We start from the raw sequence: 27,899 nt of genomic DNA on the forward strand, positions 1-27,899 counted from the left end.
GTCACTTATCAAAGCTGTAATCTTGTTTTATGTTTGTTACAGCTGTTTTATGCATTCAACATAGTCACAACCATATTTTATTCAATTCCCAAAGAAGAAATTATATTCTGACTTGAACAGTGTCTTCAAAAAATAATGTTAACTTCTTTTTTATATAAATTACACAATATACTAAAATATTCCTTCTAGAAGTTTGCTCCTTAGAGTCCTTTGAAAGACAAATATCAGTGTATTCTAGTTGCTTAGTTGATTTTGATGGTACCTTTCCATTTTGCATAATAAATGTTTGTTTATTTTCTCTCAGTTCTTTTCTGGGAGCAGTGCAACCATTGTCAATATCAAAATCTTTGGAATATATTTTTGATAGAAATGTACAAACCAGAAGTATACTACAAGTGCATCCCCTGGTCAGAGGACATGGACAGAGCTTTCTCTTCCCTCTCTCTGGCATCTTGGAAACAAGTGTAGAAAACAACACTGGAATTAGACAGATATTCATATTCATCTCATATCCAAGGGGTATGAATGATTAAGCTGCCAGATCTGATTGATCCCTTTGTTACATTTCTGTAGACATATGTCTGTCTTCTTAACCTCAATGCACTTTCCAGAAAGCAGATGAACAATCATTCCATTCTGTGAATGAATTGAAAAACAAAAACAATATTGGCTTATTCATCGGCATTATTTCTCACCACCTTTGAAAAGTTGTGAATTTCTCAGCTTAACAGCCAAATTAGACATCGTGCTAATTGTACGAATTCATGATGGTGCACTTTTTGTTATATATGAAGTAGAGGTTATGTTCCTCACAAATGATACATAGACATTTAATTTGCTATTCAGTTTATATATTTCCCCCTTCTATAAATCCTAGGGTGTTTACACAGTGTGTCTCTTCCTCTCCGTGTTAGCCTCACAAGCATGCTGCAAGTAAGATTAGACTGTGAATCAAACACCAGGTCAAAGTCACATAGAAAGCTTAATGGCCGAATAAGGACTAGAAGCCAGAGTCCTTTCACATTACACAATTAGGCCTCATCTACATTGCCATACAAAATCCAGATTATCTGCTTTGAGCTGGATTATAGGATAGTGTAGATTCATATAATCCAGTTCAAAGCAGATAATGTGGATTATCTGATTTGATAATCTGGATTATATGACAGTGTAGAAGGGGCTTTAGATTGCTATGATTTCAGTTTGACTGCCATGGCTGCATCCTAAGAAATACTGGGATTTAGCAGTTTAAGGATGGGGATTAAGGACACATGGCTAAGGAGCTCACCAAACTAACAATCCCAGGATTTTTTGGACATAGCCATAGTGGTTAAAGGGAACACATAGTACAGGGTTAGTCAAAATGAATAGGCCAATATACAATACAATTAATTTTCTTATTGGCCTATTCATTTTGACTAACCCTGTATTATGACTGTGCAGTGTGATTACTCAAGTCTCAGGACATTATCACACGACCCTGCTATTCTGTTACAGTAGCACCACACACCACATTGAGCACCTTCAATATCATCTGTCAATTCACCATTCAGTGGTCCTGCAATCATAATTCCTAACACCCCTCACAACCTCATAATTTTTGTTACAATTTTTTATTTTTTAGCACAATTTCAATATTTTTTTTAAAAAGGAAAGCAGCCATCTTGGAAAGAGTGAGGAAGAGGGGAAGAGGAGGAGAATCCTCTGATGTAACATTACTGTCGTCACAGAAGCAGACGGGATATGATGGGAATGTTGCAGGATTAGAAGCTAATGACCAGTTTTATCTATTAATGTTCACCATGATGTCTGTTAGGGACGGTCACCCAGCTGTGATGCTGGTTTCTCTGTCTTGTGTGATAAAGTCCTCAGTTCAGCACTCAAAACATTATACCATGCTGCATTGAGGATGGGACCTCTAAAAACATTCTTCCCCAGCTTCTCAGTGTCTCAAAAAGGCCTTGCTATAAACAGACTGTAGCCTACAAAGCACCTGTTTTCATAAACATCCTTGAGCCATCATCATAAACTCTTCATTTATTTTTGATATAGTGTAGCCTTGAAGCACAACCCACCACATACCTCTTTGATGTCCCATTGTTGTGGGCTGTTTTTCATCTCTTTTGTACAGTTTTGAAGGACAATTTCTTCATGCCTGACATCAAAGCAAAGCTCCAACGTGGACCCAAAGCGGATTTCCTTCATGCTGCTGAATTCAAAGTACTAAGGGAGGGAAAGGACAACATAGTTGGAGAACAGGAAGGAAAAGTTAAATAATTTCCTGCCTGTGATTGCTAAAATACACACCAAATGAATTAAGGAAATGCTTTAGGCCTTGGTTAACACACTGTTTCCCACACCAATATAAAAGGGATGTGCTGCTTAGTTGAGACAGTGAAATGTGGATAATAATATGCCAACCAAATCCTGAAGCCAAGAATATTTCAACTTAAAAATAAGGTGAAAATGACAAGGATGCTGAGAACAAAAATAGCTAAAAAGGACCAACCGTCCTGCTGCTGGATTTCACCAGCTATGAGTTACTAAAAGGGATTTTATAACAAGCTGTTGAGTGAGTGGTGTGAAAGTAATTTTAAAACCTGGTTGCTTTGCATAGGGAGCTGCTGCAGTTGTAGCTATTGAACCATTTCAGCTAGACCTGAGGAAAACGTCAAGCTGATCCCCTTTTGGCGTTTTTAATTATTTTAATTTAACATCTTCACTGTATTGTTTAATGCTGTTATAGGTTTTGTACCATATATTGTTTCAACCGTTTTGTTCCAACTTATGTTGTAAGCACCTCTGATTCTCATTTTGGGACAGAGGTGGGATATAGAAGCATAGAGCTGTAAGGTACTAAAAGTGCCCTCTAGTCTGAATGACTTGCTAGGCAGAAATACACAGCTTAAGAAATCCTGAAAGATACACATCCAATCCAAAAGTGTAATTTGCCACCTTCTAAGACAATTACTGTATATACTTGAGTATAAGCCAACCCAAACAAGCCAAGTCACTCAATTTTACCACAAAAAAACTGGGAAAACTTACTGACTCAAGTATAAGCTGAGGGTGGGAAATGAAGCAGCTACTGGTAAATTAAAAAAAACCCCAGATACCAATAAAATTACGTTAATTGATGCGTCAGTAGGTTTTTAAAAAATATTTACATAAATCTGTAATTTAAGATAAGACTATCCAACTCTGATTAAATCATTATTCTTCTTCAATGTAAATGTGCTTATGTGTCCTTCCAATAATCACCATAGTTCATTTTGACTAACCATTTTGGGAGAAATGCTATGTGTACATGAACAAGGAAAGGTGGGAAAGACTGGCACTGAGAAAGGAGGAGAGAAAGGTGCATGCTGTGCGGGAGAGGAGGAGAGGAAAGAGAGCTGGGTTGCTGTGCGGAGAGATGAGGGTCCTGGTAGGAAAGCGTGGGGCTGAAAGAAGACCTTCTTTCAGCCACATGCCTTCCCGCCAGAACCCTCATCTGAGTATAAGCCAAGGGGGCTTTCAGCCTAAAAAGGGGGCAGAAAAACTAGGTTCATACTTATACTTATATACAGTAATTCCACTGTTGAACACCTCTTATAGTGTTTAAGTGGAATCTTGTTTCTTGTAATTTGAATCCTTTTATTAATTTTCTCCATGCTAAACATATCCAGCTACTAAATTAAATTAAAATGTTATTCAGCAAATAGAAGAGACTTTATGTAAAACCAGGCCTCTCATGTGTTACACCTGAACAGCTTTTGACAGCCTTTCCTTTTTCCAGGTCTGTGCTTAACTCTCTCCAGTTTCTCTCCCTCTAACACACATCTCCCCAGCCTAACTTGACCTAAAATTCAAAACTATGCCTATTTAAACAGGTGCCTTTGATTGCTGCCAGTTCTGCTCTCTCTCCTTTGCATTAGCCAGTTGTGAGAGCAGAGCAATCAGTTGTGGAAACTGTCAGAGAACCATTTCTGCCAACTCTGACCCTCGTTTCTGAGTTAATGTATGATTGAGTCGACAATCAATATCAGAATTTTATATCTTTCCCTGTAATCTATTTCTGTTAATGGAATGAAAAGCAGCAGAAAGATCAAGATATGACTATTAGAAAGGGAGAATAAATACATATTCACACAAGTGAATTTTAGGAAAGTGCTCATGCCAGAAAATGTATCTGTGCAGGTCAACAAGATCATTCATGCCCCATAATCTTCAGTATTTCTCTGAAGAAGAGATCTGAAGATGAAATAATTGTGTGCAAGCAATTTTGAAATGAGGATTACCTGGTTAATATTGTCACTGCAAGGTGATAACTCAAGAAGGCTTCTTACAGCAACCTTTTCAGAGTTGTACTCCACACAGAGTCCAAGTCCAGTATTGTACAGCTATCAAGAATATTGATAATGAAAGAAGTCAAAAGGATACATTAAATATATTTAACTTAATAATAATAATAATAATAATAATAATAATATACTTTATATTCTATTCTACCTTCTCAAGAGGACGCAAAGAATACATATATGGCAAATAATCATACAATTAACAATAAAGACAGTACATAGACAGAGACTAGGCTTCCCTCTTTTTTGTCTCTGGCATCTGGAGGCTGTGCTCCACTCAGCCATGGGGAGGTGCTGTCGTTCCATTTTTCCACGCCGAGGAGCCTGTTGTCTGTGGATGCCTTCCTGATCGAATTGCCGGCATGTCTTCAGGGGTGCCTTTTATTTCCCTGCCAAAGCGGTACCTATTTGTCTACTCATATTGCTGTTTTCGAACAGCTAGGTAAACAGAAGCTAGGGCTGATCGTAGGAGCTCACTTGGACCCGGGACTTGAACTACCAACCTTCCAGTTGGCAAGATTTTCTGTAGTTGGTGGTTTAATCCACTGTGCTAGCTTCCCGTTCCAGTGCAACTTTCTTTGTGACTTTTAAAGTACAGTGTTGGTTTTCTGTAGTCACTGTATACCCAGCCAAGTTTCAATGAATCTACATAATGAGGATGGAATACTTGGCTTTCTAAAAACAAATTAATTGCATGAAATGGCATGGATCCAAAGTCACAGAGGCATGGAGCACCCTCATTATAAACATTAGAATGTAGAGAAAGTACAGCATTTTACTTTAATATCTGAGACTATAACCATTAATCTCAGCTATTGGGAATTCTGCTCAAGCTAGAGAAAGTTCGAGCTAGCAGTAATAATCAATGAAAATACTACATTTTACTTGCCTTTCCTGAAAACCCTGGTCTGTCTTGTACGGGGTGCAATTCGGGGTACACATTTGAGATAAACCACAGAAAACCTTTACATCCTAATCTCTTTTTCAGCTGGATGCGGGCAGTGCAATTTGGCTTCTCTGCCTATTGAGAGAGCATATGAAACAATTGAGCAAATATTGACCATCTTTATATTTATATGAATAGTTGCATGAGTAATGATTTCCTGTTTCAGCTGCTCATTAAAGTTGGTAAAACTTTTCACATATTTGTAAAATCACTGTATTTTTATCAGTTAAACATATATGATTGACTGAATCTTGTTTAAAATAATTTCAGGTCATGTCAGCTGCATCAGTATTAACTTATTTATGTTCCCTGTTTATTGTTTTGTGTATGCAGCCTGAAAAGAGCTTAGGACTAAGCTGTTTTAAAGGACCATGGGCCATGGAAGGAGGCTCCCAAAAGACAACTAATGCCCTTTTCTTAAACATTTTAAAATTTGCTGTTTAAAACACACACACAAAACTAGTTCTGCAGGATTTACCTTGTTTATCAAACATGCCAACCTGTCATGTTTGTAAAAGAGATGTTTAAATGAATCCAGCCAGGTCTCAGCTATTCGTATTTTGTTCCTTTCTATAGCTTTTTCATCTGAGAAGTTGTATGCCATGCCCGTACGATAGACATGTCCTACACGTGAACATGGAAGGATTTCAACAGATCCACCACAAAGCCAGGCCTGAAATAGAGAACATACGTACATACATATACATAGGTATAAGATATGTCCTCCAGATATTGAAGTCCATCTCCAACTTCCATCCACACCAGCCAGCACAACCAATGACTGGGCATGGGTAGGGACTCAGGTTTCTCAAAGGAAAAGGGAATCTCCCCACCAACAATGCTACATAATGCTTAAGCTCAGATGAAAAATCATGGTGATATTATATAAAACTTAAGAGTGAAATATGCCAACAACAGTGCCAACACTTTTAATGATATTCACAAGTGTCATTGTCTTATTATTACTGTGTAAACAAAAATTTGCCAATGTAAGTATTGCATGAGCAGTTGTGCCTTTCAAGGTATTTCCTAAAAGTATCCTCAGTTCACCTGTGCAATGGAGCATGCATTTGCATAATGGGAGATATGTTATTGCTTGCACAGTGGTGGAACTCAGTATATGAGCAATCTAACTACTATAACATAACTTTACACTATGTAAACTGTCTATTAGATCTTCACCTGAGGCTTACCATTGAATTCAAAGCAGCTTATTTCTTAATTTTAATTTATATTTTAATGTATATGTTGTTTTCTGCAGATATGTGTTCAAGGCAATGGATGGAGTCTTTTTTGTGAGCCGCCCTGAGTCCCCTTCAGGGTGAGAAGGGCAGGATAAAAATAAAATAAAATAATTCTGCAGTTATTCATAGGGCTGTGCTAAAACCAAATTATCTTTCTCTCAATCACTACCTTAATTAAACATAAATTTATCACAGGGCTTTGGGTCGAAGTCACTCAATGGGTTTCCATGGCCAAATAGGGATTCAAATCCTCTTCTCCAGAGTCACGATCCAATGCTCAAACGAAAATACCACACCGGCTTCTTAGAGATGCTGAGAAGGAATATATGTCTTGCATGTGCACAAGATTTTTCAGGATGTTTTCCCATCAGTAGCTTACAATGTTACACACTACATAAACATATTCAAATCACTTTCTGACAGGTCTTTCCTTGTCCAGATCATTGTTCTTTGTAATCCTTTACTGTTCTCAAAATAAAAATGAATGATCTTAATATAACTACAGTTTCTGTTGAAAACATGAACTAACATTTTGAAAGCCATTGCCTTATGATAAAAACACACTACCAGAAAGGAAGAGCTGACTTTCAAATGCTTACCTTTATAGATAATTCAATATTTTCACCTCCCAAGAGGGTCATGTCAGAATCGTAACCACCTGTATTTTGGAAATAATGACGGTTCACTGCTATGACTCCACCAGGCACTGCAGGACTCCTAAATATAATGTTAACATATCAGAATTGTTTCATTTAATTTTCCCTCTATTATATTATTATGAATGGCTTAAAGTATAGTGAGGTAACAGTATGAAGTATGGTAAGAAAGCAGTATACTGCCGTTAACTGTTGATAAATGAAAATAAGAAATATATATCTATCAAGATTATTGGTAAAATTAGCAAGATAATGTGATGAATAAATTGTGTCCGGGGGGGGGGGGGTGCAAAGGGTGCGAACCACACCAGGTAACACAATCAGAGGGTGTGCTATTAAAATTACTGTTAGTAAAAAAAAATGACATGTATCTTAGCAGGAATTCTTAAATAAAAATATACCTGTGGTTAAATGTAAACACAGAAATGTTTCTCACAAGTTCAGCTTATATGAACTGCAGCAACAGACCCACAAGGCTAAAACTCTATGCTAATTTCCTCTTTGAACTATTAATGTACATGTGCTCTGGTCAGTGCTGTCCTTACTCAATTCCAATGATGTTTCAAATCACCTAGCTTCATCTGCAATAGATATAAGCATGTATGATCACTTTTATTGCTATAGGTTTTTCTATATCCACTGATTTTTGAAGGTTTTCTGGTATTTAAGCTACAATATCATGGTCTGGTCTGGTATATGAGGAGGTCAAAAGTGGTGGCACCATGAATTACCACAATGGGTGACACCACAGCTCATGATGTGGTCTGTGAATTGAATTAATCTGTAAGAGATATCTCTCTTTCTCCTGTAGCCTGAAAATCTGCCTTGGATTTATATTACAGAGATCTAGAGCACTGCAAAGCACATTGCAAAGATAATTTTAATGGAAATTTTCAGAGGCATTTTGGCAGCACTTGGTTGAAAGCCCTTGCATTTTCTTCAGGTACAATCCTCAAATTATGAAGACAACAGAAAAAAATTGACATAATATGAGTCAAATTGTATCCTTGAATTCACAAAGTATATAAGCCTGCCTTGGTGCCATAGGTATGTTCAGCAATAAACACAACTGTGTTTAAAATTTATGATATTGTTTGTGGCTTAATATGCATAATCATATTTGAAATCACAAACTTTTAAAAATTCAAGCAGTGTGTATTTAGTTTTATCTGGAGAGCATCTAATTTGATAGAACATAAAATCATAGAATCACAGAGTTGGAAGAGCCCTCGTGGGCCATCCAGTCCAACCCCCTGCCAAGAAGCAAGAACATCGCATTCAAAGCACCCCAGACAGATGACAATCCAGTCTCTGCTTAAAAGCCTCCAAAGAAGGAGCCTCCAGCACACACTGGGGCTGAGAGTTCCACTTTTGAACAACTCTCCCAGTTAGGAAGTTCAGGTGGAATCTCCTTTCCTGTAGTTTGAAGCCATTCTTCTGCATCCTAGTCTCCAGGGTAGCAGAAAACAAGCCCTCCTTCCTATGACTTCCCCTCACATATTTATACATGGCCATCTCTTCTTAAAGTAGTGCTGGAGAACTTCACCTCTGAAAACATCCAGATATTATCTCAAATGATGGATATCTGATCTCATATTCAGAAGCAAAGTAGAAAACTAGCAAATTTCAGAGTTTAGTAAATGTTTTGGATCACAATCCTGAGACCTATCTAGCCAGTAGGGATTCACAGAGTAGGGATAGTCCAAAAAAAAAAAAAAACATTTTCCAAGCTCTGAATTCTAAAGAGTTTTACCCAATAAACAATTACCTGATGGGGCTGATGGGAGACAGCCGTACCTTCTGTTCATTTTCTGTCAGTGGCTTCCAGTGGAAATCTAATTTCCAGTCAAAAACACCTCTCTGCAGGTCCATAGTATGGTAATACTGAAAAGTCTTCCAATTAATTACATCTATGACAGGAGAAACAATCCGACTTCTGGAAAAAAAATTAAAACATTGGGTTTTTACAAAGAGAAAACAAGTAAAATACGTTAAAATGCACCCTTGGAAAAGCTTAGCCAGTGGTTTTGGGGTTCAACGATGGTTTTAGAGTTCAACATAGCTACCTCTGTATGCCTGAAAATATATAGATTTCAGGGTTCTTTAAAAGATAAAACATGAAAAATCATTTAGTTCTAAGATGGTGATATTGCTGTGCAACCTTTGGCAGGCTTCATCAAGCAATCCTTTATTTATACTTTTTAGTCAATTAAAACATAGAAATCATTATAAGGATTATATTGCACATTTCACTTTTCATTCCCAGGATTATTTGTGCATAAAAATATATTGACCAGAAAATAGATTATACCCACATATTTTCCTTTCCTTCTGTGAAGGAAAGTGAGTAGGAACGGACAAACATTAAAGCTGGCTGGTCACCAGCTGCATTTGGCCATCTCCCTCCACTGCTGGGTTTTCTAAGCTTCCTGGGACCAAATAGCCATCATTGCTGGGTCTTCGAACTTGGTAGTAGGCCTGGAGCTGGTTGCGTGGCACCAAGGCTGGCCGGTTGGTGTAGTAGATTTCATTGATGGCTTGGGCATGAGGAAGTACTTCCCCAACTGCCTCGGGGCTGCTTGGTGGGGACGCGAGACAGAGCCTTTTCTTTGGAATGCCCTCCCGAAAGATCTTAGACAGGCCCCCACACTGGCAGTCTTCAGGAAGAACCTGAAAACCTGGCTGTTCCGATGTGCCTTTCCAGATTAGGAACCTCAACACCAAGTCCCAGATGCACTTTAGTAGAACCACGATCACTGCACACCGCACACTGCACTTATGTTATAACCCTATATTCCTCCCACAATATCAGCACTTTTAATCCTGTACCCACTACTCTGGCCGGCCCAGTTTTAATAACTGTCTGATGTATTGTTACTGTTTTGTTTACTTGCTTAACTGTTTTTAATTTGCTTTGTATTGTTTTGCTGTATTGTTGTTCTGTGGCTTCGGCCTGTTGTAAGCCGCATCGAGTCCCTTGGGAGATGCTAGCGGGGTACAAATAAAGTTATAATAATAATAATAATAATAATAATAATAATAATAATAAGACTTCTAGACAAATTTGTAAAAAGAATGGGTAAGTCCACAGCAAAAAAGAAAAAAAAAGAAATCCGCACCCATAAAAAAAAAAACAACATGAGCCACCTTTAATAAATATTCTTGTTTACCAACATGAAAAGAATGTGGCCTACCATTTAGCTGTTCAAAATAAAGGGTCTTTCAGGAAAAAGAACCTTAATTCAACAAAGAGAAATTATGGCAGATCTCCCCACAAGTTGTGTATGCCAAAGGCACTACTAGATCCCTTTTTTGAAAGCTAAAAAGGGCTCAGCTTTTAAAAAAACAACTCCACCATGAAATATCAGGTGCTGAAGAATATATTCAGAGGAAAGTAATGGCAATCTACCTCTGAATATTCCTTATGTAAGAAAACCCTATCAAATATATGGGGTCACCATAACTTGACATGTGACTTAAAAATAGATGTCTTTAAAGAAGCCTTCTTTCTGAATGTTGTTGCTGTATTTATCATATCTCTTTCCCTCATTTGGATGAAATGACATTTGCTTAACCATGAATTTTCAAGGCTCTCTCTATTCTGGAGTATTTTACTTATGCAATTTTTGGTTGTTCATCATGTGGATTTTTAATAATCTAAAGCAGGGGTTTCAAACATATGGTTGCCTCCAAAGAGCCATTGAATTAAAGGGTGGAGAATCCATGGATACAGAGGACCAACTATAATTTTCCTATGAAGTGGTCAATGCTCTTTAGTTTTTACCCAGTTTGAGTCCCCAGACATTATCGAATGACATCTCCCATCCCTTTTGATTATACACAATGTGCACTGAGGATAATGGGTATTGAAGGCTCCTATTTTCTCAGAGTTCTGTCCTAAGACCTCTTCACATGACCCTTTTGGGCTGTGCCGTTGTGCCAGCAATCACTGGCAAAAGGGAAGGTGCATAGGGCAGCTCATGGTGCTTCATGCACCCTCCCTCATTCCCTCAACATATGGTGGGGACGGGACAGGATGTGTAGGCACCCTGTCTTTCTCCCCATCAGATGGGAGAAAGGGTGGCAATGCGCAGCAACACATGTTTTCCCACTCACATCACACAGGAAAAGCGGGACAAAAGTGTGGGTAGCTCCAACAGAGCTAACCAAAACACACGTTCCTTCCTGTAGTGATGGAACTTCCCCTCCTCTTTGGGAGGAATATGGAGGGGGGGGGCGCGGCCATGCATCATGTGATGGTGTATGACAGGCCCTGTCCAAGCTGCAAATAAAAGCAACAAAATGAGGCTAAAATGGCCCATGTGAAGAGGTCACTGGAACGCTTCCAAGAAGAATTCAGGACAGAGTCCTAACGGAAGTAGACCTGCATCATGTGATGGGCCTCCGTTGGGCTCTGTCCTGGCAGCATCCTGGCAGCATCCTAGGATACTACAAAAAATAAATGTGATGAGGTCCTATGTCTAACCATCTTGTGGACTCACATTGGGCCAGGTTGTAAGAGCACAATGCTGTGTCTCATATTGCTTCATAGGCTTGCGACAAGACTAAATTTCAGTGTGATACAATAGTAGTAAATCAGCAAAGTAGTATTGATGCATTGCAGATTTATAAGTTAGAACACTGCAGTTTTGCACTTTGTGCGTCTGCCCGGTAAATAAAAAATATGCACGCACAGGATAAAAATGAAAAATGCAGTGTACCAAACAGTCATAAATAGAAATACTCACAAAGGGGGAGGATGACAGGATGCTGAAGAATATCTTTTGACAGGTATTACTATTTAGCAAGTATCTTGGCCTCTTATTTTATTATCAGATATTGACCCATGTCAGAAAATGGTTAATGAAAACCACTTAATATAACTGAATACTTGACTAAATTACAAGAATGCAAATTGCATATAAAACATACCCTTATCTGCATGAAATTGCTAATTGATTTTTTTCCAAAATCAATTACATTTAGAAGTAGATACACAACCATGATAGCAGTGCAAGATTCCTATCATTTATAAAGTAAGAACAGTTTGTAAGTCTAAGGATAATAGTTCAAGAAACGAAATTAAAAAATAATATATTTTAGTCTTACTTTTAGTATGCCATCTGACAAATTTCCAAAAAAGAAAAGTTAATATTATTGCTTTAAAAAGTATGTTTTTTAAAAAAAATGTGGGAAAGAAAATATTATAAGAACAATAAAATTAACAAGTTCAAATATTCTGTTACCCTAGATCACTGCTTCTTAAATTGTAGGACTCAACCCAAAATGGGGTTTTCTTAGCTCAAAGTCTGAGTCCTGAAAAATATGGCAACAGTAAAAGTTTTCTGAATGACATCTAATGGCTGCTTGATACAATTACATGAATATGTTGTGCAGTATTCACGGTGGACTTTGCAGAAAATGATTCAGTTGTACTTCATAAAAAGGGGGAAAACCCCCCTCCTGTTTAGCCAGTCTTGTAAGTGCTGATTTATCCATAAATGTTTGATTTTATATTTATTTTATATACCTCTATACCTGAGATCACATTAAAATTTAAAAGCATTTCCCTTTATATTTTGTGTACTCCAAAGTATATGGATATAAGATATGCACTCTTAAGATTCAAATCCTAGTCTTGACATTAAAAGTATTACAGAATTCTTTCAGCCTCATAGGAGAAGTTTCTGTGTCTTTGTGATGGTTGATATTCAAACTGACTCTATCATCTTACCTCTTTATTTTAAAAGCATCTGTTTTTGTTATTTTCACCAGAAATTTAATCTTTTTGCAGTAAATTTATTGGAAAGGCAGGGTATGCAGTCATTTTCCAAGGACAATAATAAGAAATTGGAAAGTGCTTCAGCCATTCCTCTCATTTTTAGTTTAAAATCTGGCAAAAAGAGACCAAAACTGTACATTGAAAGAAAATCTACATACCTAGTACTGAGTTGCTTTTCTGTAAAATCAAACAAAATAGGATGGAAATCCATGTCCTAACCTGGTTTTAGGCAGCCAAGTGGAATTTTAAATCATCAGGGATTACTTCAAATATTTACTTTGAAATATACAAAAGTTCAATTTTCTTTAAGCTTTGCTTCCTGTTTTGAATGTTAGACCTCAAATAATGGCCAACAAAATGCTTTCCTTTGACTTTTGCCATAAACATGAACATTGTGTACAATTCTTGCAATTGACTAGCCCATCTGTTTTAAAGCTTAAACTGACTTGAAAAGATCCCGTTACTGATTTACAGAAAAGCCAAGAAGAGACGAGGAACATGTCCTGATCAGCTACCTCTGTTGTTGCCAAAACAATTTTCAAAATAGGTATGTTCCTATAAAAATGGTATGAATGGAATGGCTTTGGTACGTAGATTGTTCAGTCTAGATGAAGCACCCCTTTCATATATATTTGACCACATCTAGGAGACAATAATAATAATAATAATAATAATAAGAAGAAGAAGAAGAAGAAGAAGAAGAAGAAGAAGAATCCTGAACCAGTCTGTTGTTCCAAGGCCAGTTCTTACTGTTGCTACTTGGTCATTATACAGATTCCTCAGGAGACAGACAAGGTGACTTTGTTTCCTCATACCGCCAATAACTTTTTGTTGGTTGTGGATAAATAAAACTGTCAATACTGATCCTGCAGATAATGGGACCATACTGTACTTACTCTGTACCTGGCTGAAATATTTCTGTACCTGAACTCTGTTGCACCCCCCCCCCTCAAAAAATACCTTGCTTCTTTTTCAATTAAAAAAGGATGTATAACTACTGTAAAGCACAACTAAAATATTTCCTCCCTGTCTATTCTTTTTCTGATTTAACAATGTGAATTAATGCATTGATCTAGAACCTCTGAGGCTTATATTGAGCTTCATAAGCTTTGGAACCATCAGATATAATGTATGATGATAAAACAAACCTGCGGTTGTGTAAGTAGCATAGCAAAATAAAGTAGATCTTTCTGCTATATTCACATTATCCATACATATCATGACACATTTTATTCCTTTGAGTAACATTTATTGTGCTAATTAAATTTTCTATAGATGATTTTGTTTTCTACTCTGTTATGCATATTTATAGCATGGAATTATTAATAAGTGCTATGAAGGAGTCCTTCTTTTGCCTAAAATCCTCCTTGATTCTTTTCAATTTTATCAGTCCTCTGAAGCCAACAGAACATTCAAGTATTACTGATCTTCACATGTTCGACTGAAATGAAGTCCTCAATGAAACTATACACAAAGGGCTGTTCTGTTACAACACTCATCCCTTGCAAAGGGTCTTCAGCAAAGCCATGGATAACTACATTTTCACAATTCTACCAGCCAACCTTATATTTGGGCAATTTTCAGAATTTTTTTTTCATTTGCATAGTTTTGGTTGTGAACAACCAAAAACACCAAATTGCCACATTTTGATATCTTTTGTGACAGTTTGTGTAATCTGTGTTTTGGGGTTCTGAAGCCACTGGTTTTCCTGATATCTGCAGTAATAAGTGCTACTATTCAATCATTCCCTTTTCACAATGACAGCTCTGTGATCATAATTATGAGTTTGTAGTTTATAGATCTTTCTGGCTGAAACTTCTATATACTAGACAAAATTTGATTTTTTTTAACACAAATGTGGAGTCGCCAATATTGAGTTTCTCTTGTAGCCAGGCATGTAGCCGGGGGGGGGGGCTTGAGGGGCTTCAGCCCCCCCCCCCCCCCGAAATTCTCATGGTGGTTTGCGAAAAGGCCTTACTGGTGCATTATTTCAACTGTTATGTTTATTCATATCATGATCTGATCACCATACTCAATATATCCCATATGCATGGGGTAATGATACAAAAGGTTTGCTAGGCTAGACCCTCTTTCACTCAGACTCAGCCCCCCCGAAACTCAGCCCCCCCAAACCTCCCCTGAAAAAAATTCAGCCCCCCCCCCCCCCGAAATGAAATTCTGGCTACGGGCCTGCTTGTAGCGTTAATATGGAATAGAAGAAGCAATTTCAGTGTGAATTATTAATATTTCTTATCTGAGATTGCACAATAGTTTAAACTCTTGTGCTGGCTGGACTGCTGACCTGAAGACTGCTGGTTCGAATCTGTGAGATGGGGTGAGCTTCCGCCTATCAGCGTGCTGGGACATGCGAGAAGCCTCCCAGCAGGATAGTAACACATCCAAGCATCCCTAGCCAATGTCTCTGTAGATGGCCAATTCTCACACACCAGAAGCAACTTGCAGTATGTTCTCAAGTGGCTTATGACAGGATAAAAAAAGCTATATTCTGATACTGAAAGCCAGCTAACCTAAAAGGAAGAGGGCCAGAAAGAGATTTTCAAAATAGGCAGGCATGGAAGGATTAAATTGCTTTCCCTCCCTTAGATGATTTCTGTCTAGCTCCATAGTTCTTGTTCTAGCTGCAAATGTTTTTGGACCCACATTTATACTTTTAGGACAATAAAGCCAAGGTCCAAAGTTCAGTAGTAACATGTTACATGTAATGGCATCATTACTTTGAGGGTAACAAAGCTTAATGAGATTGTTTTCATAATAATATATTTACTGATAGAATTTTCCATGCAATTTAATCATTGCTTCCAAAAGTCACTTTTAGGAAGGGTGGTGGTCATGATGTGTATTTTTATTTTGTATTTTATTTATATTGTATTTATATAGGAATGTTAATATTTTTCTTTTTTTAGAGGTATCTGGAAAGTAACATTTTATGTTACACTACATAATGTGCAATTAGTAATATCAGCAAGTTACTTTTTAAGAAAACACTGTCCACAGACAAATTCCTTTTTAAAAAAATAGAGTGCAAAGTTTTATATAATTTTACTTAACACAAATGAAGTTAACCATAATCATAATTGGCTTGAGTGTTATCAGGATGTTATGAAAGTTGGAGTGATCACTATCAATTGATCGGATGCTACAGTGCTTCAGGCTAGAGGTGCCGCCCGCTACATACAAATGCATTGTCATGAAATTTGGAATGAAAGAAATAGTTTTTTACCTGTCGCTTGCTAGTCGTTCCAGCAGAGGTTCTAGCCATCCATTGTGACATTCGCAGTGGGAATCCATGAAGACCACAACTTCCCCGGTGGCTCGTGCCGCACCAAGCATACGACCTTGGATGACCCCCAGCCTTTTATTGCTTCTAATCAATTTCACACCTGGAAGCTTAGAGATGTATTCACTCAGGGATGACTTCAGATATTCTGTCAAATCAATATAGCAATGATTTGTTTGGTAGCTTTTAGTTGAAAGATGTCTTTCTAAAATACCATTATAACTAAATAAACTCATGTTGTGGTTTGTCAATGGCAAATAAAACTGGCTCTACTGCTAGACAGAATGAAGCAGATTCCTCAGGCAGTTGGTTTTTGGTGTCAAGAAAAGGCAGCCAATTAAGAAGTATTTAATTTATTCATAAGTTTGTAATTTTGCGACTTTTTTCGTGTCAGGAGCAATTTGAGACTTCTGGTGTGAGATAATTGGCTGTCTGCAAGGATGTTGCCCAGGGGACACCCGGATGTTTGATGCTTTTACCATCCTGTGGTAGGCTTCACTCATGCCCTCTGTCTGCTGGAGCTGACAGAGGGAACTCACCCACTCTCCCCAGATTTGAACCGCTGATCTGTTGGTCAGCAGTCCTGTCATCACAAGGGTTTAACCCATTGTGTCATTGGGAAGAAATGCTTGTGGGATTTTCCAGTGCCTTTGGTATAACAACTATGCATTCAGCCGGAACTGTGAGACCATTAGTTTTTCCACTTCAGGCAGCAAGTTGCCTGTGGCTGGTCCTGATAACACACCACTATATATTTGTAAGTGTATGAACTGCCTCCAGTCACTATGTAGAAATGGAAGCTTTGGCTGCCTTGTGATATGTTAATTTAACCTCTCAACAGTTATTTTATGTGGTGGCACACATAATATGGAAGGCCATCCTCAGGCACATCTCGCTAATGTTCAAAATACAAATTTTTACTAACTATATAATTCTAAGAACTCATATTTGCCTAAGGTTGAAATGGGAATCACATTACCCTCCAGATATTGCTGGAATGCAAATCCCAGCATCAGTTGCAGTGGGTTATTTGTGAAGACCATTGCCATAGGATTTGTTTCTCTTGGACTAAGATTATGGTTGCACTTCATTTAAATTGTTTTTATTGAAACTGCAGCTGTTGTTTTCATGGCCCCTATCTATCTATTTCTTTATTTTAATGTCGTTATCCCTCCTTGTATCTAAATATTTAGAAAATGTAATTTAGCACAATCAAATACACAAACTAGTATGAGTAGATGAGAGTTAGGTTAATGTCAATCGGCCTCAAAAGTATGGGTGAAGAACATAATTTTGAACTGAGCATGATAAAAGCCAGTTTTGTCATAGCAATCAAGCTCTTGGTTTTATATATATACATGTATGTGTGTGTGTGTGTATGCGTGTGTGAATATTGAGAAAAATGCAAATGTTTTCAATAGTTCAAGTTATTAAATATCTGAGAAGGCAATGTGTAATTTAAAAAGGAAAAGATGTAAAAGAAACAGGAGTGAAGTCTAAGGAATTGAGATTGCCAAAAATGCATCTATTTTGTTACGTTTGTGGTTAGGCATCTTTGAGGCAACCCTGACGTATGACAATACATTTATGACAACACTATCACGGGGTTTTCTTGAAGATTGGTTTAGAGGAGTTTTGCCATTGCTTTCCACTGAATATTGCCTATGGCACCTGCTATACCCTGGCAGTCTCCTTTCCAGATACTAACCAGGATGACTCTACTCACCTTCCAAAGTCAGCCACAATCTGGTGCCTTCGCCGTATTTAGCAGGTCCTATGAACACCATGCTGTTCCGAGAGTAAAACAAAAGGCCTACCTTGTGTACTGAGGTCATCTACAAGGATGATTTCTTTGAGAAAGTCCCTTGGTGCTGTATCTAAGACACTATGAACGGTTCTCAATAGAGTAGACCAGGCTTCATCATGGAAACAGATGACAATGCTCGCAGTAGGGAGATTGGGACTAAGCTCCTGCTGCAAGCATCTGTGTAAAGGACAATATGTACAAGTGGCATTAGAAAAGGAACTCCCCATTGAAGGCAATGCAACATTGGAACAGGGCCCAAACTAGCTTGAGTATTGAAATGCTACTTTTTCGGGCTACTTCAAAAGCCTGTACCTTGCCTAGATCTTTCGATCCAAGTCCTGTGCCAGAATGCCAACAATCAGCTCTCCCCATTCTTGGCATTAAGAAGTACAAACTTAACAGCAATTTCTTGTCCTTTCACAACACCACAAATCATCTATTGTTGTTGGTTCCTTCTTTCTAACTAATGAAAGATCCAGTCTTGCTGAAAAAGAAAAATCACAATTCTTGGCAACCTGTTGAGCACAGCGTTGAAGACAATGGTGATATTGATTCGGAGTGATACAGCAGTCAAAAGATATTGCATTGTAAGGGGGAGAAAATATATAGTCTGAAAAATACAGGATTAGAATTGTTCTCAAAAATATCATATGGCCATTACAGTAATGAGTGACAGGAACCTATGGTTACTGGAGTTTGTAAAGCATGTCAGGTTTGCCAATTAATTTTCTTTAGTAACTTGAAAGTCTGTATACTCTTAAATGAGTTGGTCTTTCAAAAGGTATCAATGTATCTCTTTTGTTTTTTGAGTTTTCACAAGCTGTGCTAATTTCCCCTTTAAATCCTTAAATCTTTAATTATAGTATTATGCTATTTGGTCAGGATTATCTATAATGCATGTAAATGCTACTGCTGTGTCACACAATATTTTTGTTTAGTAGCGGTGTTATTTCTGAGCTAAGAATTCCTGGGGGCAATTTTAAGCACATTGTTAAAGACTGTATTGTCATATGTTATCCTGCATTTATACAGTAGGACAATGATTCAGATTACCCAAAGGACTATACATTTTTTTTCAAAATTAAAGATGTTACATACAATGTTCTAGAATCTAGACAAAGTAAACATTTCTTTGGATAAAAAGAATATACTTAGAAATGGAAATATGCCTTGTGTACCCATTTTTTATCCTGTCAGAAGCGAGTTGAGGATACAGTTAAAATGCATTAAAAACACAAAGTTTAAAAAAATTGGCATTATGCTAAATGTTTTTTGACCAGAAGCTGGCCACTTGGAGTGCCTCTCATGTTGTTGTGAGAAGTTCCTCCATTGTGCATGTGGCAGGGCTCAGGTTGCATTGTAGTAGGTGGTCTCACATGTCGTGGACTCCACTTTGTAGCCCCATTTGTTAAGGTTAGCTCTGCTACTCGTGGTGCCAGAGCGCAGTCTGTTCAGCGCCTTCCAGGTCACCCAATCTTCTGTGTGCCCAGGAGGGAGTTTCTCATCCTGTCTCATCCTGCCACTTTTGGATTCTCACTTGTTGAGGTGTTCTTGCAAGTATCTATCTCCATCTTAGGAAGCTGTTTCTTGATTTAAGCCATTGGCATGCTGGCTGATACCCTAACAGAGGATTGGACTACAACTCTGGAGACTAGGGTTTGAATCCCAGCTGGGTCATGGAAACCCACTGGCTGACCTTAGATGATACATACAAAATGAAACATGAGCATCATTCAAAGAAGCCCATATGCTATATTCCACACATTCAAGGAGATTCAGGATATGATTATTAAATAGCAAGCAACTGTGCCAACTGCAAAACCATTTTTAAAACAAAGGAGACTATTAAAATTCACTTGGAATATAGGATAGGACCTGGGTATCAGAATGTGGTGGTGTCTCCTTTCTCTGAAAGGTTTTAAAGAGAGGCTGGATAGCCATCCGTTAGGAGTGCTTTGATAGTATTTTCTGCATGGTAAGGGTTGGACTGGATGGCCATTGTAGTCGCTTCTATGATTCTAAATACTGAATATTTTTTATTTGAACTCAGTCGACTGCACCTCAAGCAGTGTCTGGAATGAACTGCAACCCCCATGTTTCCTTTTTACATTTGTCATTTTCAAGATAAATTAATGTATTACAGGTTAATGACACCACAAACTATAGTTAATTAATTTATTAAATTAATTTATAGTTAGTTGTTTAAGCTGTGGCAGATTCGAAATATCAAAGATATTGTACAGAATGGGATGGAGCCACTGTTATTATCACTTACGTTTGGATGGTATCAATCTGTCTCTCTGCTTCAGTTACAAAAGGCATGTTTTAACATATGGCTCCAGAGATAGCAAACTGTGAAGCAATGAAGTGAACTACCTGATCCAATAAAGTGGGGGGGGGGGGGGAACCTGCTTCTGTTCCCCAGCAGGTGGACTTCCATAAAATGAGCCGGGACTTCTTTAAGCATTCCTGCTGCACTTTATAGTTGGAACTGAGGACAGAGACAGAGTATGAGTTGGAAGCGGATGGAATATTGTACTATGTGAGACTACAGTTTCATAGCAGTATTTTGCTTAACACTATAATGACCAATTAATGTATTTCACTTGAAGTATGTTGGCTGACTAATATGTAGGTCTCTGGTAGGTTTTGAGGGAATGGATACTTTCTTAGGATTTTACCACACACACTTCAGAAAATGCATTTGTAAGTTTGCAACTCATAATTTAAGAATGCTAGATGAGAACTAGATATCTACTCACTCCATCTCACATGCTTATTTTCTTTCCAAATCTAATAAAATAATGCCCATCAGACTTATCACACAACCAAGAGATATCTCCTCCCAATCTGTGCCATAGTCCCTTACGTTACTGTCTTCTTCTTCTTTTTTTGGCAGATCTTGCACAGCTACACATCTGTCCCGACTGAAAAATGCGAAAACATTTTTTGTTGCTATACAGTTGTGCAGTTCCAATTTTTTTAAAGGAAACAATAATGGGAAAGTGGGAAACATTCATGGCTCTATTCATGGTCTTTCTGTGATTGAGAGCTGTTTTGGCAAAAGGAGAATCAATGCTTCCAAAACATGCCCCAAAGAACATGTCACTAGCACAGAAGACAAAATGCAGATGGGTCTTTCAAAACTGCACTTCTAATGGGTACGACAAAATTACAAGTCATTAAAGTCGATGGTTTCCTATTTTTCAAAAAGTACTTGTGACAGATTATTTGTCTGATAAGAAAATGTATGCAGAATAGAAGTGGGCTCTCTGCCCAAAACAACTGTCACAGCAATCCAATTCCCAGTTAAGCTGTTATTAACTGCCATTAAGCAGACTTCAACATATAATGCCCTTGTGAATGAAAGATCTCCAAATCATCAACAGGCCAGCCTATGAGTAGGAAAGTGGGGAAAAGCAGAGGGAACCATCTTCAATCCCTATCTTCAAGATATGTCTTCTGGGATGGACACTTCCTTTCTTAGAGCCGTAGCAAACTAGGATTTTGCGAGAGCAAACTAAGCCAGCACGAGCGATGCTCCGCCTCTTTCTCCGCCTCTTTCCCTTTGCTAGGGCAGCGTCGTGAGCATACGCTCGTGCCGCAGCAAACTACAGGAAGCTTGCGCTCGGGCTTGCTCTGAAGCCCCACCTTTTTTCTCCCGAGGCTGCTCTCTCTCTTGCTAGCGTGCCTGTTTTCCATTGCAGAGGGCAGGGATGCAAGCGTACACTCACAGTTGAATTCTGCCAACTGCGAGAGTACACTCGCATCGCTTCCCTAGCAAGGGAAAACAGGCACACTAGCAAGAGAGAGAGCAGCCTCGGGGGGAAAAAGGCAGGGCTTCGGAGCGAGCTCGAGCACAAGCTCGCTCTCGCTTCCAGTAGTTTGCTACGGCTCTAACTCTTTCCCATTTTCTCAGTCTGGACTCCATTTCCATGCACCGCAAAAACAGAGTCCCACAGAGTCCCACTGGAAGTGTCCTTACGTCATGTGATAACCTCCATGGAACTCTGATTGTGGTAGTCACCCTATGTCTCTCCCTCCTCCTGGCATAAGACTGGGGCAAGCAGCCCCATCCTTATGCCAAGAGGATAGCCAGAGGATGAACCACCCCCAGTCCTGCCCCCTAATGGAACTGCCCTCCTGGCAAATAAGTTTGTCCATGCCTGGTCAACACAAACAAAGGCTATGCTGTATTCTATGGAGCACAGGCTGATTTTCTGCTGAAATTCTTTGGTACTTCTCTTATCAAACATATGTTTGCAATATGATTCCTAGCACCTCCTCTTTTCCTGAAACTAGATTGCACATTTGGCATTTCTTCCTTCATATACAATATCCAAACGTGATAAAAGTGTTTGTTGTAGAATTTAGAGAATCATTTTGCCTGCATATGAGAAGAATGCAGTAGTCCAGTGGTTTCTGCAAGCCCTGATGTCCCCTTCATTAGGGATTGCAATGTATATTGAGTGTTTCCAATCCGTAGGACATTGTTTTGTTTTCCATATTTGTTGACAGATTTTAGTTAGAACTAGAGATTAGCTAAAACTGCCTCTGTGAAGCAGCTCTATTAGTATGCTATCTGTTCCTAGTGATTTATTTCTCTCAAGTATGCTGACTGCAGTTTCCACTTCACTTTCTTCCATGAATGACTAGGTCCTCAATTCATCATTTTCATATATTTCTTCAATGGCTATTTATTTGTATTTGGTCATGTAATGTACTCCCCTGCTTGTCATATAGCACCCCCACTCTTCATTTTAATTTCGTTTTGATTTCTTGAATCTTCAGGAAGAGGTCTTTTGGTATTTTACACATACACTTCAAGTTTGTTCATGCTGTTGTTCACTGACCAGTGGATGCAAAGTGTTTAAATATGAAAAAACACACTAATTTTGGAAACTAATAATGTGCATTTGGACAAATGGAAAGGAAATTACATACAGAAACTGTTATGAAACACATACTTTACATTGTTTGTTAAGTAATCCTATTAAATCAGGAATAGCCCAATTGTGAAGTGTACCAATTTTGGTAGTAACAATGGCTCTTGCACTGATGCATCACTGAGCTGGGACTTCCAATGGTATGAGCCATTGGATTGTCTTGCAAGGTAAGGAACTAACCACCCATCCACACTGCTAGATTGTAGCAGTTTGGCACCACTTTATCTCTTGTAGCTCTATCCTATGGAATCCTGAGATTTGTTGTAGCACCAGAGGTCTCTAGCAGATGTTAAATATCTCACAAAACTACAAACCTCAGAATCCTGCAGCATTAAGTCATGTGTATTTATGGGGTGTCAAACTGTTAGTTTCGCAGTGTGGAAACAGCCAAAGGCAAACAAACATACATTGTTGCTTAATAGTATGGTATTTAGGAGCTGCTGGTTCCTAAGGAGCAGAGGTTCTCAAAGTGTGCTCCACGAAGCCCTTGGGGCTCTGCAAAGCATACTGAGGAGCTCCACAGTTCCCTCCTCCTCTCCCCTCCAAGCTTTCTCTCCTCTTTCCTGCTCCTCCCCTTCCCCCCAACCTCCCCCCAGTCAAAAGCCTTTTTCCTCACCCCCCCCCTCCGTTCCTAAAAGCCTTCCCCCACCTCCCTTGCTGGCCAGATCCTTTTCTCTTTGCCTTCCTTGCTTCCAAAAACCCATTTTCTTCCCACTGCTCAGTAGGTGCTTTGATCGTGCTTTATTATTATTATTATTATTATTATTATTATTATTATTTGCATGGCAGAAAAGGGATTGAACTGGATGGCCCCTGGGGTTTCCACTGCTGCTGCTGCTGCTGCTGCTGTTGTTACAAAGACTGAGTTGCCATCTGTTTGGGGTGCTTTGATGGTGCTTATCCTGCATAGCAGAAGGGAGTTGGACTGGATGTCCCCTGGGTTTGCTCCTATTACTATTATTATGGCAAAGGCTGGATGGCCATCTTATGTGGGTGCTTTGCATCAAAAACTTTGCCCATGCCATCCACACACACACACACACACACACATTATATATAATATAATATAATATAATATAATAATATAATATAATATAATCATTTATTGAGGCTCCACGAGAAGCCTTTGCTTCAAAAAGGGCTCCACAGCTGAAAACGTTTGAGAACCCCTGCTATGTAGCTTACTGTTAAGGATTTAAGCAAGGAGCAAAATATGCTTTCTGTTTGGTTGGCTTTTAAAAATTGTAGCCACATTTGAGTAATGGGAATATCCGTTTTCAAAAACCACTCCTGCTAGATCAGGTGTCCTCAAACTAAGACCCGGGGGCCGGATACGGCCCTCCAAGGTCATATACCCAGCCCTCGCTCAGGGTCAACCTAAGTCTGAAATGACTTGAAAGCACACAACAACAACAACAACAACAACAATCCTATCTCATCAGTCATAAGCAGGCCCACACTTCCCTTTGAAATACTAATAAGTTTATATCTGTTAACATTGTTCTTCATTTTAATTATTGTATTGTTTTTAAGTGTTTTCTTTTTTGCATTACAAATAACATATGTTCAGTGTGCATAGGAATTCATTTATCTTTTTTTTCAAATTATAATCCGGCCCTCCAACAATTTGAGGGATTGTGACCTGGCCTCTGTATAAAAAGTTTGAGGACCCCTGCGCTAGATAGACTTATCACTGCAGTGGTTATACAAACATCCCCTTCCTGAACAGCATAACTTTGTGCAAGAATGAATTCATTTTGTTTTATACACAAGGTTTTTGTCATTGAGATACTATTCCACACTCGCTGGCATCTATAACTATTGGTCTCTAGTTTTCATCAGCAATAAGCAACCAGCTTCAGCACCGAAAAATGAAACAGTACTGTGCAGCGCACCTGCTAAAATAATCTTTTCCTGCAAATCCTGTGTCATTCTCACACCTGCCAGTAGAGGCCACCATACACCTCATAAAACAGTAACACTAAATATTCAAGATGTATAACTTGGTTTTGTTGTTATGTATCTTTAAGTTGTTTCCAACTACTCTAAGGCAAACCTTTCCCAGGATGATTTATTCAAAAAGGGTTTGCCTTCCTCAGAAGCTGAGATAATGTGACTTGCCCAAGCTCACCCACAGGGTTTCTAGTCCAAATTTTATAAATTCTATTAACTATAGTGGACAGAACTGCTATAGTGACCTTTTTAGAACAGTAGCACCTTCCCTATACAGTGTTCACTCTCTGAATTTGCTCTTTGCTTTGTATGTGAACTGGCACAGCCACATTGAGGTAGACTGAGTTTTTCATTAATGGATTTAGATCATTTATCCTTTTCATTCTAAAGGGCTGACAGACTGGCTTTCAAATTTTAATTTATTCAATTATATCCTGCCTTTTTCCCAATACTATGTTTCAAGGAGGCTTACAAAACAAATTCAAAACAAATGCTAAACCATAAATTTGTAAGTATAAAAATATTTTAAAACAATTTGTAACTCTGTGGACTGCCTCAGTCATGGTTCTTGTTATACTAGAAAACATCTAATGCCAGTTAGACATGTTCCACAATCAAAAGGCTGTAAAACTTCATAAATTCTACAGTGTAGATCAATGGAGTCAGTATAGGGTAGCTTTCTATGTTCTTGAAAGCTACTTTCTTCCAAGTTTCTAATTCTGGATGATACCTGTTTCCACAACATCAGCCAAATATTATCGAAGGCTTTCATGGCCTGAATCACTGAGTTGTTGTGTGTTTTCTGAGATGTATGGGCATGTTCCAGAAACATTCTCTCCTGACGTTTCACCCGCATCTATGGCAGGCATCCTTGTTGGAAACAAGGAAAATTGGGTTTATATATCTGTGGAATGCCCAAGGTGGGAGAAAGAACTCTTGTCTGTTTTAGGTAGGTGTGAATGTAGCAATTGGCCAACTTGATTAGCAATTAATGGCCTATCAGTTTTCACAACCTCTGAGGATGCATGCCATAGATGCAGGCAAAATGTCAGGAGAGAATGATTCTGGAACATGGCCAAACAGCCCGGAAACCACACAACAACTTAACATCAGTCAAATAAATATTTAGGATTCTGTTTTTTAACATGCTGATTGTAAAAGATACTATATTTTCCCGAGGACAAGAAAATACACCAGTTAAGAGAAAAGTGAATAAAACAACATATTCCAGACTGAAAGAAAATAAGATGAAAACAGGTTGTAAAACGAGAAAATAAATAAAGGGAAAAGAAGTTCTTTCATGAGGACTAGAAAGTTCAAGTTTACTTAGGCTTACTTACAAAGGGTGCCGTACCTCTGGTAGCTCTCTCTGCAGAGGAATCTGTTTGCTGAGTGCTTCATTAAAGCCATAAATCTCCAGGCCACCTATAGTCTGTTCACTTGCATCGGTCTGGTTTGGAAATCCATCCTCTTCTGTAAGATGAGACTGGAACAGAAACTCTGAGTCTTGCATCTGCACGGCCACCTCTTTCTTTCTGCTTTGCTGCCTGACCATCCGATATCCTTTCCTAACTTTGGTGTGATTTCTCTTCACCGCAAATAACTCCATAGCCACCAAGAGCTCATCCTCTTTGAGAGGGAGGAAAGGCGATAGTCCTTCCATGGACAAATACTGTTGGCTGTCCTCTTGAGTGTCCAAGATTTCTTGAGGTTCTCCAAAATCTACCTGATATCCTTCATTAGGGATAGATTCTGCTGGCCAGGATGCTCTTTCCTTGCTTAGATCTTTGGATGTGGGGTTGAGCAGTGTCACCATCACTAACAAAAATGCAAGCACGAGGAGCAACAAGAGAAATTGCCATTTCCGTGAGCTATGTCTGCACCTTTTCCTCAGAAACATAGTTTCAGGAAAAAAGTAGTGCAGACTGTCATGTTAAGAAAATCAGTACATCTTCCATCCCAGTTGTCTTGTTTCATTGCAGAAAAGGAATCCTCCATAATTTTTCATCCTCTTCAGATACTGCTTTGGTTGTTGCATCCTTGTTCTTGGAGCCAAAGCATAAAACACCAGTTGTATTTACTTATGGAAGAAAGATGAAATAAATCTGCTTAACAAAAGGATAGCTTTTTATTATGATACCAAATACCAGATAGTCCAAGTGGGTCTGGATGGAAGAGGATATTATCAGTTGGCAAAAAAGTCCATTAAGGGCATCTTATAGTTGAATTAGCTTCCTTTTAGTCCTGAGACAAGTCCACATCTTGACAGGTTTCTTCCTTACACATATGGCTTGTTCCAGCAAAAATAAAAAACCTCAGTGCTGTCAGAGGTGCACAAAAAGGATTTCTCCGTTCAAGCAGAGTTGGTAGCTTTCCTCCCTTTCTTCTGATGCTCCAAGTTCACTTAGAACCATTTATGCAAACGACTCAGCCTCTGACTTGGTTTTACACATAAGTACACACTTTGCCAGATATAACAGAGCAAGTGTGTGTGCATGCAAGTGTCTTTCCCATGGTCCTAATGCCCTCACTGTTCTCATACTATCAAATCAAAACCCCATAATAGAAGCAGAAGCTGGTGGCACTGAGAACTGAAAACTAATCAAGATGCACAGTTTACGATGCTTATTTATAATTTCCTTCCCGAGCAAAGGAACTGCTTTGCCATACACAAAAATACCCTGTTTTGTTCCAAAATTTGAAGAGTGTTTTTTACTGCCTATAATCTGACAAAGAATCATGACAAAACACAGTGGGCTTTAAGAAGAATTCATTCATTGTTATTGCATTCATGTCACGACTTTCTTAGAAGGTCAGAGCAGCAAATATAGATGTCCTCTCTCATTCATTCCCACCACACCCATGTGAGGTAGTTTACACTAAGAACTAATGAGCTTGATTTGGTTTGATGGGATTAATGGCTGGAG

General features: G+C 38.6%; 1 protein-coding gene across 1 annotated transcript; it reads right to left on the reverse strand.

Moving 5' to 3' along the window:
- Nucleotides 1-5: 5 nt before the first annotated feature.
- GALNT15 (polypeptide N-acetylgalactosaminyltransferase 15) lies at nucleotides 6-27,899 on the reverse strand. Its single transcript, XM_060781988.2, has 10 exons — nucleotides 26,313-27,899; nucleotides 18,084-18,250; nucleotides 16,210-16,414; nucleotides 8,955-9,122; nucleotides 7,130-7,247; nucleotides 5,765-5,959; nucleotides 5,230-5,361; nucleotides 4,281-4,382; nucleotides 2,083-2,223; nucleotides 6-636 (listed from the first exon to the last, which is right to left on the reverse strand). The coding sequence occupies exons 1-10, from the start codon at nucleotides 26,870-26,872 to the stop codon at nucleotides 502-504; spliced, it is 1,923 nt and encodes a 640-aa protein (XP_060637971.2). The 5' UTR covers nucleotides 26,873-27,899; the 3' UTR covers nucleotides 6-501.

This window comes from Anolis sagrei, chromosome 6 (genome assembly GCF_037176765.1).
Source record: "Anolis sagrei isolate rAnoSag1 chromosome 6, rAnoSag1.mat, whole genome shotgun sequence".
Lineage (NCBI taxonomy): Eukaryota > Metazoa > Chordata > Lepidosauria > Squamata > Dactyloidae > Anolis > Anolis sagrei.

Coding starts and splice junctions, on each gene's coding strand:
- GALNT15 (XM_060781988.2), bottom strand. CDS start 26,872: ATGTTTCTGAGGAAAAGGTGCAGACATAGCTCACGGAAATGGCAATTT. Junction 7,248..8,954: donor TCTCCCATCAGCCCCATCAG/GTAATTGTTTAT, acceptor CATTATATTTAG/GAGTCCTGCAGTGCCTGGTG. Junction 5,362..5,764: donor TGGCATGTTTGATAAACAAG/GTAAATCCTGCA, acceptor CTCTCTCAATAG/GCAGAGAAGCCAAATTGCAC.